General features: G+C 35.8%; 1 protein-coding gene across 1 annotated transcript in view; it reads right to left on the bottom strand.

Moving 5' to 3' along the window:
- Window positions 1-13,619, bottom strand: part of DGKK (diacylglycerol kinase kappa) — a 163,658-nt gene that overhangs the window by 27,428 nt on the left and 122,611 nt on the right. The window contains exons 13-14 of the mRNA XM_004755125.3: window positions 13,064-13,155; window positions 12,155-12,254 (exon numbers count right to left, since the gene is read on the bottom strand). Coding sequence (XP_004755182.1) covers window positions 12,155-12,254; window positions 13,064-13,155 — 192 coding nt within the window. The remainder of the gene's footprint in view (window positions 1-12,154; window positions 12,255-13,063; window positions 13,156-13,619) is intronic.

Here is a 13,619-nt window from a genome sequence, read left to right as displayed (position 1 = left end):
CTTTATAATTTTGGGATGCAATTTCTTCTAGTAGACCAAAATACACCCAAAATCTAGTGAATGGTTTTGTTCTATTCACCTATCTAATCATATTCTTTTTTCTTTTTTCCCTTCTTCCTTTTTTTTTTTTTTGCTTTGTTCAAGTCTTTTTTAATTTTCACCTTTACAGTTACATCCTATCCTTTCAATGTATTTAATTGTATTTTTGTATATATACATTTTTATTTCCTTTCAATTTGGGGATATAGTTTCTTCTAACAAACTGACCAATATGCACTCATAGATAGTGTATTGCTCTGTTCTGTTCACCTGTTTATATTCCTTCTTTTTATTTGTTGCTGTTTTTCTCTTTTGTTTTTTCTTTTCTTTTAATTTCCATTTTTTAAAAGATTTTATTTATTTATTTGACAGACAGAGATCACAAGCAGGCAGAGAGGCAGGCAGAGAGAGAGGAGGAAGCAGGCTCCCCACTGAGCAGAGAGCCCAATGCGGGGCTCGATCCCAGGACTCTGAGGATCATGACCTGAGCCGAAGGCAGCGGCCCAACCCACTGAGCCACCCAGGTGCCCCTTAATTTCCATTTTTATAGTTACATTCTATCCTTTCATTTTATTCTTTTACATGTATGTTTTACATGTATGTTTTTCTTTCTTTACAAATTTGAGATCTAGTTTTCTAAAACAGACCAAACAAAAGAATCCAGTGTATTCTCTACACTGCACAGAATCCAGTGTATTGCTCTATTCTACTCACCTGATTATATTATCTTTTAAAAAAAATGTTTTCCCCAGTTTTGGGTCTCTTCTGATTCATTTAGTGTACATTTCCCTGGGGTTGTTGCTCCCATTTTAGTATTTTGTTCTCCTGTTTATCTATTCTCTGGACAGAATAACAAGACAGAAAAACTAACTTCAAAAAAGAGAACAAGAGGCAGTACTGACTGCCAGGGACCTAATCAGTATGGACATAAGAAAGAGTTCAGAATAATGATTATAAAGAAACTATACTTGAAGAAAGTATAGAAGACACTAGAGAATCCATTTCTGGAGAAATAAAAGAACTAAAATCTAACCAGTTGAAATAAAAAAGACTATTTATGAGATGAAATAAAAAAAGGGAGGCTCTTCCTGGTAGGATAAATGAGGTAGAAGAGAGAATTAGTAATATAGAAGACTAAATGATGGAGAATAAAGAAGCTGAGAAAAAGAGAGATAAACAACTACTGGATCACAAGGAGAGATTTTGAGAGATAAGTGATACCATAAAGCAGAACAATATTAGAATAATTGGGATCCCAAAAGAAGAGAAAAGAGAGAGGGGGCAGAAGGTATATTGGAGCAAATTACAGTGGAGAGCTCCCTAATTTGGGGAAGGAAACAGGCATAAAAATCTAGGAGGCATAGAGAACCCCCCTCAAAATTAATAAAAATAGGTCAACACCCCAACATGTAATAGTGAAATTTGAAAATCCCAAAGACAAAGAGAAAATCCTTTAAGCAGCTTATGACAAGAAGTCTATAACCTACAAGGGTAGAAACATTAGATTGGCAGAAGACTTATCCACAGAGACCTAGCAGCCCAGAAAGGACTGGCATGATATATTCAGGATGCTAAATGAGAAAAATATGGAGCCAAGAATACTTTATCCAGCTAGGATGTCATTAAAAAAAGATAGAGTGATTAAAAAAAAGCCTTCTAGGACAAACAGAAACTAAAAGAATTTATGATAACTAAACCATCCCTACAAGAAATGTTAAAAGGGATCCTCTAAGCAAAGAGAGAGCACTAAAGTAACATATACCAGAAAGGAACAGAGACAATATATAGTAACACTCACTTTACAGGTAATGCAATGACATTAAAATCATATCTTTCAGTAGTTACTCTGAATGTAAATGGGCTAAATGCCCCCAATCAAAAGACATAGGATATCAGATTGGATAAAAGCAAGACCCACTGATATGCTATCTTAAAGACATATTTATGATGTCCCTGATATGAGGAAGTGGTGATGCAACATGGGGGCTTAAGTGTGTACGAGAAGAATAAATGAAACAAGATGGGATTGGGAGGGAGACAAACCATAAGTGACTCTTAATCTCACAAAACAAACTGAGGGTTGCTGGGGGGAGGGGGTTTGGGAGAAGGGGGGTGGGATTATGGACATTGGGGAGGGTATGTGCTTTGGTGAGTGCTGTGAAGTGTGTAAACCTGGTGATTCACAGACCTGTACCCCTGGGGATAAAAATATATGTTTATAAAAAATAAAAACAAACAAACAAACAAAAAAACAAAAAAAAGACATATTTAGACCCAAAGACACCTCCAGATGTCCTTTTAAATAAAAAACCATTTATCATGCTAATAGACAACAAAAGAAAGCTGGGGTGGCAATACTTGTATCAGATAAATTAGATTTTAGCCAAAGACTAGAATAAGAGATGAGGAAGGACACTATATTGTAATTAAAGAGTCTATCCAATAAGAAGATATAGCAATTATAAATATTTATGCCCTTAACATACATAAAATAATTACTAACAAAATTAAAGAAACACATTGATAATAATACAATAATAATAGGGAAATTTAACACCCTCCCTCACTGAAGTGGACAGGTCATCTAAGCAGAAGATCAAGAAGGAAATAAGGGCTTTGAGTGACACACTAGACCAGGTGGACTTCACACTTATCCAGAACACTCCATCTTTTTTTTTCTTATATGCATGGTGTCTTTATTAATTATTTTAACAGACCTGGGTGTTTGCCTGAGTTGTCAGTAACGTTTTACCTTATTCCCCATGGCAGTTCCTTCCAAGTGCTGAAAGTGACCCACGCAAATGAGGGTGTTCTCTCAATCTTTTTCATTTGATCCATAACATTTGTATTTGTTTCCTAAGAACACTCCATCTTAAAGCAACAGAACACACATTCTTCTCAAGTGCACATGGAACATTCTCCAGAATAGATAACATACTGGGTCTCAAATTAAGTCTCAATTAGTATCAAAAGACTGGGATCATTCCCTGCATATTTTCAGACCACAATGCTTTGAAACTGGAACTCAGTCCCAAAAAGAAATTTGGAAAGAAATAAATGAAGGCTAAAGAGTATCCTACTAAAGAATGAATGGGTCAACCAGGAAATTAAAGAATTAAAAAAATTCATGGAAACAAATGAAAATGAAAACACAACTGCTCAAAATCATTGGGATGCAGCAAAAGTGGTCCTAAGAGGGAAGTATAAAGCAGTACAAGACTTTCTCAAGGCACAAGAAAGGTCTCAAATACATAACCTAACCTTATACCTAAAGCTTGCTGAGAAGGAACAACAAACAAAGCCTAAACCCAGCAGGAGAAGAGAAATAATAAAGATCAGAGCAGAAATCAATGAAATAGAAACCAAATGGACAGTAGAACAGATCAATGAAACTAGAAGCTGGTTCTTTAATAGAATTAATAAGATCAATAAGCCACTGGCCAGATTTATTCAAAAGAAAAGGGAAAGGACCCAAATTAATAAAATCATGAATGACAGGGCAGAGATCATGACTAACACCAAGGAAATAGAAATAATTATTAAAAATGATTACTAGCAACTATATGCCAACAAATTAAGCAATCTAGAAGAAATGGATGCATTCCTGGAAACTTATAAACTACCAAGACTGGAACAGGAAGAAATAGGAAAGCTGAACAGACCTATAACCATCAAGGAAATTGAAGCAGTAATCAAAAATCTCCCAACAAACAAGAGCCCAGGGCTGGATGGCTTCCCAGGGGAATTGTAGCAAATATTCAAAGAAAAATTAGCACCTACTCTTCTGAAGCTGTTTCAAAAAATAGGAATGGAAGAAAAACTTCCAAACTCTTTCTATGAGGTTAGTGTTACCTTGATCCCCAAATCAAAGACCCTACCAAAAAGAATTACAGACCAATATCCCTGATGAACATGGATGGAAAAATTCTCACCAAAATACTAGCCAACAGAAGCCAACAGTACATTAAAAGGATTATTCACCACGACCAACTGGGATTTATTCCTGGGCTGCAAAGGTGGTTCAACATCTGCAAATCAATCAATGCGATATCCTACATAACTGAAAGAAAGGACAAGAGCCATATGATCCTTTCAATAGCTGTAGAAAAAGCATTTGACAAAGTACAACATCCTTTCTTGATTAAAACTCTTCACAGTATAAGGATAGAATCATCATAAAAGCCATTTATGGAAAGCCCACAGCAAATCTCATTTTCAATGAGGGGAAGACTGAGAGCTTTTCCCCTAAGGTCAGGAACATGACAGATATGTCCATTATCACCACTGCTGTTAAACATAGTCCTAGAAGTCAGCCTCAGCAATTGGAAAATAAAAAGAAATAAAGGCATCTGAACTGGCAAAGAAGAAGTGAAACTCTCATTCTTTGCAGATGACATGATAGTCTATGTGGAAAACACAAGAGTCCACCCACAAATTGCTAGAAATCATACAAGAATTCAGCAAATTGGCAGGATATAAACGTCAATGTACAGAAATCAGTTGCATTTCTATATACTTACAATGAGGCAAAAGAAAAAGAAATCAAGGAATCAATCCCATTTATGGTCGCACAAAAAGCCATAAGATACCTAGGAATAAACCTAACCAAAGAGGCAAAGGATCTGTTCTCAGAAAACTATAGAACACTCATGAAAGAAATTGAGGAAGACACAAAGAAATAGAAAACATTCCATGCTCATGGATCAGAAGAATAAATATTATTAAAATGTCTATGCTACTTAAAGCAACCTACACATTCAATGCAATCTCTACAAAATACCATCACCTTTGTTCACAGAACGGGAACCTAAATTTTAATGCTAAAATTTGTATGGAACTATAAAAGACACTGGATAGCTAAAGGAGTGTTGAAAAAGAAAACCAAAACTTGTGGCATCACAATTCTAGACTTCAAGCTCTATTACAAAGTTATAATCATCAAGACAGTATGATACTGGCACAAAAACAGACACATAGATCAATGGAACAGAATAGAGAATCCAGAAATGAACCCTCAGCTCTATGGTCAATTAATATTCAACAAATCAGGAAAGGATATTCAGTGGGGAAAAGGCAATGTCTTTAACAAATGGTGTTGGGAAAAGTGGACAGCAACGTGCAGAAGAATGAAACTGGTCCATTTCCTTTCACTATAAGGTAAGGAAAATAAAGGCAAAAATGAACTATTGGGACTTCATCAAGATGAAAAGCTTTTGCACAGCAAAACCAAAAGACAACTGACAGAATGAGAGAAGATATTTGCAAATTACATATCATATAAAGGGCAAGTATCCAAGATCTATAAATAACTTATGAAACTCCACATCCAAAAACCAAATAATCCAAATGGATGGGCAGAAGACATGACAGACATTTCTCCAAAGAAGACCTACAAATGGTCAACAGACACATAAAAAAATGTTCCACATCACATGATATCAGTGAAATACAAATCAAAAGCCCAATGAGATACCGCCTCACACATGTCAGAATGGCTAAAATTAACAAATCATGAAACAACAAATGTTGGTGAGGATGTGGAGAAAGGAGAACCCTCTTATACTGTTGGTGGGAATGCAAGCTTATGCAGCCACTCTGGAAAACAGTATGGAGGTTCCTCAGAAAGCTGAATATAGAGCTTTCCTATGACCCAGCAATTGCACTGCTATGCATTTACCCCAAAGATACAAATGTAGTGATGTGGAGGGACATCTGCACCCCGATGTTTATAGCAGCAATGTCCACAATAGCCAAACTACAGAAAAAGCTCAGATGTCTATCAACAGATGAATGGATAAAGATCTGGTGTATACATATGCATGTGCACATGTGTGCACATGCACATGCACACACTCACACACACACACAGACACACAGGGATATTAAGCAGCCATCAAAAAACTAAATCTTGTCATTTGCAATGATGTGGATGAAAGTAAGGGGTATTATACTAAGTGAAATAAGGCAATCAGAAAAAGACAATTATCATATGATCTCACTGGTATGTGGAATTTAAGAAACAAAACAGGATTATAGGAGATGAGAGGAAAAAATAAAACAAGATGAAACCAGAGAGGGAGATGAACTATAAGAGACTCTTAATCATAGGAAACAAACAGGGTTGCTGGAGGGGAGGGACGTGTAGGGGTGGGATAACTGGACATTATGGGATAAATGGACATTAAGGAGGGATAAATGGACATTAAGAAGGGCATGTGATATTAAGGAGAGCACTGGGTATTATATAAGACTTATGAATCACAGACCTATACCTCTGAAATGAATAATACATTATATGTTAATTAATTGAATTAAAAAATTATAATGCAAAAAAAGAAAGAAGAAAACTATATAAATCAGCAAGGAATACATTTGGTGGCAAATTACAGAAACCATCTTTTTTAGTGGTTTAAATAAAGGTGTATCTGTATCATACAGCCAAATGCTTTACCTCTTTGAAAAAACAAACTGTGAATAAATGAAAAAATAAAAGAAGTAATTTATAATGATAAAATAATAGCTGGTATTATAACAGCTCACTTACATCAATGAATAAATCATCCAAGAGATCAAAAGGAAACAGTGACTTAAATGACAATTTGGGCCAGATGGGTCTAACAGATATATTTAGAATATTCTATCCTAAATCAGTAGAATAGACATTCTTTTCAAGTGCATATGGAATGCTCTCCAGATAGATCACATGTTAGGCCATGAAATAAGTCTCAACAAAATCAAGATGACTGAAGTCATATCATGCATCTTTTCTTACACAATGCTGTGAAACTAGAAATCAACCACTGGGCAAAATCAGGAAAGAAAACAAATACAAGGAGGTTAAATAGCATGCTACTAAACAATGAATAGGTCAAGGGGACATAAAAAAAATAAAACAAAACAAAACATTGAGACAAGTGAAAATGAACACACAAAATCCTGAACCTTTGGGATATAGGAAAGGCCATTTGAAGAGGGAAGTTTATAGCAATATGGGCCTCCCTCAAAAAGCAAGAAAAATCTCAAATCTCAAAAATATCAAAAACCTAACCTTACATCTAAGGAGATAGAAAAAAGAAAACAACCAAATCTAACAACAGTACGAGGAAGAAAATAATAAAAATGAGAGCAGAATAAGTGAAATAGAAATTAAACAACCAATAGAATAGATCAATAAAACCAGGGGCTGGTTCTTTGCAAAGACAAACTAAATTGATAAACCTTTAATCAGACTTACCAAAAGAGAGAGAGAGAAAAATAAACAAAATCAGAAGAGAAAGAAGAGAAATAACAACTGATGGTGCAGAAATACAAAGGATTATGAGAGAATATTATGAAAAATTATACATCAACAAATTGGACAACCTAGAATAAGTGAACAAATTCCTAGGGAAAAAAAAATCACTTTCCTTAACTGAACTAGGAAGAGATAAAAAATTTGAACAGACTGATTACCAGCAATGAAATTGAATCACCAATCAAGAAATCCCCAACAAACAGAAGTCCAGGACCAGCTGGATTCATAGATGAATTCTACAGAACATTTACAGAAGAGTTCTCAACTATTCCAAAAAACATAAGAGGAGGGAAAGCTTCTACATTTATTCTATGAAGCCAGCATTAATCTGATAACAAAACTAGATAAACATAATATAAAAAAGGGGAACTACAGGCCAATATCTCTAAGAACATAGCTGCAAAAATCTTCAACAAAATATTAACGAACTGAACCCAGCAGTACATTAAAAAATCATTCACCATGATCAAGTAGGATTTATTCCTCAGAGGCAAGGGTGATTCAATATTTGCGATTAATCAGTGTGACACACCACATCAACAACAGAAAGGATAAAAATCATGTGGTCATTTCAACAGATATAGAAAAAGCATCTAACAAAGTATACATCCATTCATGCTAAAAACCCTTAATAAAGTAGTTTTATAGGGAACATACCTCAACATGATAAAGGCCATATATGAAAAGCCCGCAGTCAGCCATAGTAAATGGTGAAAAAACAGAGCTTTCCCCCAAGATTAGGAACAAGACAAGGATGCCCACTCTCACCATTGTTATTCAGCATCTACTCGAAGTCCTAGCCACAGCAATCAGACAACAAAAAGAAATAAAAGGCATCCAAATCGCTAAGGAAGAAGTAAAATTTTTACTATCTGCAAATGAAATGATACTGTATATGGAGAACCCTAAAAAGACTCCACCAAAAAACTACTAGGGCAAAAAAATGAATTCAGTAAAGCTGCATAATGCAAAATCAATCTAAAGCAGTCTATGCACTAGTAAGGAAGTAGCAGAAAGAGAAATTAAGAAAACAATCCCATTTACAATTTCACCAAAAATAATAAACTTAAGTGAGGCAGTGTAAGATCTGTACTCTGAATGTTATAAAACACTGATGAATGAAATTAAAGATAACATAAATGGAAAGATATTCCGTGTTCATGGATTGGGAAAACAAATATTGTTAAAATGTCCATACTACCCAAAGCAATATACACATCCAATGAAATACCTATCAAATTACCAACAGCATTTTTCACAGAACTAGAACAATAATCATAAACTTTTTATGGAATGACAAAAGACCCTAAATACCAAAGCAATCCTGAGAAAGAACAAAACTGGAGGTATTACAATCCCAGATTTCAAGATGTACTACAAAGCTGTAGTAATCAAAACAGTATGGTACTGGAACAAAAATCAACACATAGATCAATAGCACAGTAGACAGAGCCCAGAAATAAACCCACAAAGATACCTCAACATAATAAAGATCATTTATCAAAAAACCCACAGCTAACATCATTCTTACAGGGAAAAACTGGGAGCTTTTCCATGGTCAGGAACAAGACAAGGGTGTCCACTCTCACCACTGTTATTCAACATAGTACTGGAAATCCAAGTCACAGCAGTCAGACAACACAAAGAAATAAAAGGCATCCAAATGGGCAAGGAGGGAGTCAAACATTCACTATTTGCAGTTGACATGATACTATATATAGAAAACCAGAATGACTCCACCAAAAAACTGGTAGTACTGCTGAGTCAATTCAATAAAGTTGTAGGATACAAAATCAATGTATAGAAATCTGCTGCATTTCTATACACCAATAATGAAGTGACAGAAAGAGAAATTAAGGAATCAGTCCTGTTTACAATTGCACCCAAAATAATATAATACTTAGGAATAAATGTAACCACAGAAGTGAAAGACCTGTACTCTGAAAACTAAAACATTGATGAAAGAAATTGAAGATGACACAAAGAAATGGAAAGATAGTCCATGCTCATTCATTGAAAGAACAAATATTGTCAAAATGTCTATACTACCCAAAGCAATCTACACATCAATGCAATCTCTGTCAAACTATCAACAGTATTTTTCACAGAAATGGAACAAACTCTCCTAAAATGTGTAGCAAAGCTAGAGGTACCATAATTCTGGACTTCAAGTTATATTACAAAGCTGTAGTAATCAAAACAGTATAATATCCAAGATCTATAAGGAACTCCTCAAACTCAATACACACACAAAACAGATAATAATGTCAAAAAATGGGCAGATGACATGAACAGACACTTCTCCAAAGAAGACATACAAATGGCTAACAGACACATGAAAAAATGTTCATCATCCTTAGCAATCAGGGAGTTTCAAATCAAAACCACATTAAGAAACCACCTTACACCAGTTAGAATGGCCAAAATTAACAAGATAGTAAACAACGTGTGTTGGAGAGGATGTGGAGAAAGGAGAACCTGCTTACACTGTTGGTGGGAATGCAAGTTGGTGTAGCCACTTTGGAAAACAGTGTGGAGATTCCTTAAGAAATTAAAAATAGAAAAAAAAAAGAAATTAAAAATAGAGTTACTTTATGATTCTGCAATTGCACTACTGGGTATTTACCCCAAAGATACAGATGTAGTGAAAAGAAGGGCCATCTGTACCCAAATGTTCATAGCAGCAATGGCCACAGTTGCCAAACTGTGGAAAGAACCAAGATGCCCTTCCACGGACAAATGGATAAAAAAGATATGGTCCATATATACAATGGAATATTATGCCTCCTTCAGAAAGGATAAATACCCAACTTTTGTATCAACATTGACAGGACTGCAGGAGATTATGCTGAGTGAAATAAGTCAAGCAGAGAGAGTCAATTATCATATGGTTTCACTTTCTTGTGGAGCATAGGGAGTAGCACAGAGGACATTGGGAGATGGAGAGGAGAAGTGAGTTGGGGGAAATCGGAGGGGGAGACAAACCACGAGAGACTGTGGACTCTGAGAAACAAACCGAGGGTTTTGGAAGGAGGGGGTTGGGTGAGTCTAGTGGTGGGTATTGTGGAGGGCATGTATTGTATGGAGCACTGGGTGTGTTGCATAAAAAATGAATTTTGGAACACTGAAAAATAAAATAAAATAAAAATAGAAAGAAACCAGTATGATAATGGCACAAAAATAGCCATCCAGATCAGTGGAACAGAATAGAAAACCCAGAAGTAAACCCATAATTATATGGTCAGTTAATCTTCAACAAAGCAGGAACGACTATCCAATGGGAAAAAATTGTCTCTTCAACAAATTGTGTTGGGAAAACTGGACATTAACATGCAAAAGAAAGAAACTGGACCGCTTTCTTATGCCATACACAAAAACAAATTGAAAATGGGTGAAAGACCTAAATGTGAGACATGAAACCATAAGATCCTAGAAGAAAGCACGGACAGTAACTTGTCTGGCATCAGTTGTAGTAACTTTTTCTAGATAGGTCCCCTCAGAAAAGGGAAATAAAAGCAAAAATAAAATACTGGGACTACATCAAAATAGAAAGCTCTGCACAGTGAAGGAAATAATCAACAAAACTATAAGGCTACCTATGGAATGGGAGAAGATATTTGCAAATGACATGTCTGACAGAGGGTTAGTATCTAAGATATATAAAGAATTGATGGGGCACCTGGGTGGCTCAGTGGGTTAAAGCCTCTGCCTTCGGCTCAGGTCATGATCCCAGGGTCCTGGGATCAAGCCCTGCATTGGGCTCTCTGCTCAGCAGGGAGCCTGCTTCCTCCTCTCTCTCTGCCGGCTTCTCTGCCTACTTGTGATCTCTGTCTGTCAAATAAATAAATAAAATCTTAAAAAAAAAAGAATTGACACAACTCAAGACCTAAAACACCAATAATCCAATTTAAAAATGGCCAGAAGACATGAACAGACACTTCTCCAAAGAGGACATCCAGATGGCCAACAGACACTTTAAAAGATGCTCAAATATCACTCATCATCAGGGAAATACAAGTCAAAAACACAACAAGCTATCACCTCACACCTCTCAGACTGGCTAAAATCAACAACACAGTTAACAACAAGTATTGGCGAGGATGTGAGGAAAGGGGAACCCTCTTACACTGTTACTGGGAATGCAAACTGGTGCAACCACTCTGGAAAACAGTATGGAGGTTCCTCAAAAAATTAAAATAGAATTTCCATAGGATCCAGTAATTCCACTACTGGTTATTTAACCAAAGAAAATGAAAATACTAATTTTAAAAGATACATGCACCCTTATGTTTATTGCAGCATTATTTACAACAGCTAAGTGTCCATCCATGGATAAGTGGATAAAGGATGTGTTATACACATACAATGGAATATTACTCATCCATAAAAAATAATGACATCTTGCCATTTACAACAATATGGATGGATCTATAGGGCACAATACTAAGCAAATAAGTCAGTCAGAGAAAGACAAATACCAAGTGATTACACTCTTATTTGGAATTTAAGAAACAAAACAAAAGAAGAAAGAAAAAATAAACCAAAAAACAGACTCCCAAGTGTAGAGAACAAACTGATGGTTACCAGAAGGGAGGTTGTTGGGGGATATATGAAATAGGTGTCAACAGGATTAAGAATACACTTATCATGATGAGCACTGAGTAATGTACAGAATAGCTGAATCACTATATAGTACACCTGAAACTAATATAATAGTGTATGTTAATTTTAATGGAATAACAATAATAAATTAAAAAATAAAAGATAAAAAGGAGGCCCTGGCTCCACAAAGCATGGAAGATAAAAGGAATGGAAACTTACTTTCAAAATCACAGATTCTATAGCTGTATTGTTCTGTTTTATCTGACTCCAAGCCTTTACAATATCCACCACAAAATCTTCCACTGCTGAACACAGGAATCTGCAAAGATAAGACATATGGGACAATGTGATATGGATCATGATGTCCAGAGCCCTTCTGTCTTATAAAGTCCATCTTCCACTTTCTCTTTCCTGTCTCTCTTTCCTGATCTGTAATCTCTCCCTTCCTTCCTCTCCCCTCTTCCTTTGTTTTTCTATTTTTTCATGTATATATGGTCAAATACATGAATACCTAAGAGAGTTTAATTAGATTTTCTTAGCCCTAAATTCAGAATTTCCAGAAAAGAAAATTCAGTTGATCCACCTTAGGTCAGGTTCTTACCTGGGTCAAATCGGCTATGGTTCAAGGGCCCATATAATTTAGTACAAACATAATGACTTTGGGAGAACTGTCCCTGGGGGGAGTATTTATCAAAGGAGAATATGGCAGACTCATCAGGAACCATCCAAAGTGTCCCAGGAGAAATGAATGACCCACATATTTGGAAGGGCAGAATGTGTTGTTTGGGATACAAGAAAGCAGCTGTCATCAATTCTATAGAGACCTTTCCCAGTGTCAGATGGAAAGCAAGGGGTTCCTACTATAGGGAGTTATGTTATGCCCTTGAATAGTGTGAAATGTTGTTTCTCTTTGTTTCTCTGGCTTGTAATTCTGTCTTTTTGGACTAGCAGGAGCCCTTACCTCAATCTCATCTATTTTTTCATTCAGGTGGTTGGAGTTGGGAGAAATTTGATAACTTTCCTTGGCCTCAGTACCCCAACCTATCAAAATGAGCTCCTTCTCTGACTGAGGAACAGCTCATGAAGGCAATAAAAACACTCCAGTTTGAAAGCCAAAGGAAGACTGACCTTGTTGCGATGATCATCTCTGTGGGGTACTTGGCCTTCAGGATTTTGTTCAACTCAGTGGTTGCGGATTCTAGATGTTGGATGGCAGCAGCCTAGGGAGAAATGAGTGTTCAGCTCTTGAATCTCAGGACTGAGACATAGTCTGCTGCCCAGCTTTATCTCCTCATTATTTCTTACTCTTTACCAACAACTCAACTGCCTCACTGAAAATAATCACAATCAAATAATTCTTTGTGAAGGACCCCATAGATAATCTTAGATCTGTGGTCATTCTAAAAATAAGAGATGTATATTGTTTGCTGTCACTTAAATAATTCTCAAAAACTCATGGAGGTAAATTTTTGTTCCATATTTCAAATGAACAAACAAGCTCATATTGCATAGCTCGTAAATAATAGATCTGGGATTTGAACCCACATCTTTCCAATGCCAAAGTGTTACCTCTTATTATAATAATATTAGTAATAACAATAATATTCACTTATATAGTACTTACAATGTACAGTCTCTGTTCTAAGCTATATATAAATATTTTCTTATGTAATCCTTGTAATAA

This window comes from Mustela putorius, unplaced genomic scaffold (assembly GCF_011764305.1).
Source record: "Mustela putorius furo isolate JIRA1106 unplaced genomic scaffold, ASM1176430v1.1 tig00003903_pilon_pilon_pilon, whole genome shotgun sequence".
Lineage (NCBI taxonomy): Eukaryota > Metazoa > Chordata > Mammalia > Carnivora > Mustelidae > Mustela > Mustela putorius.
This window is presented reverse-complemented; position numbering and strand designations above follow the sequence as displayed.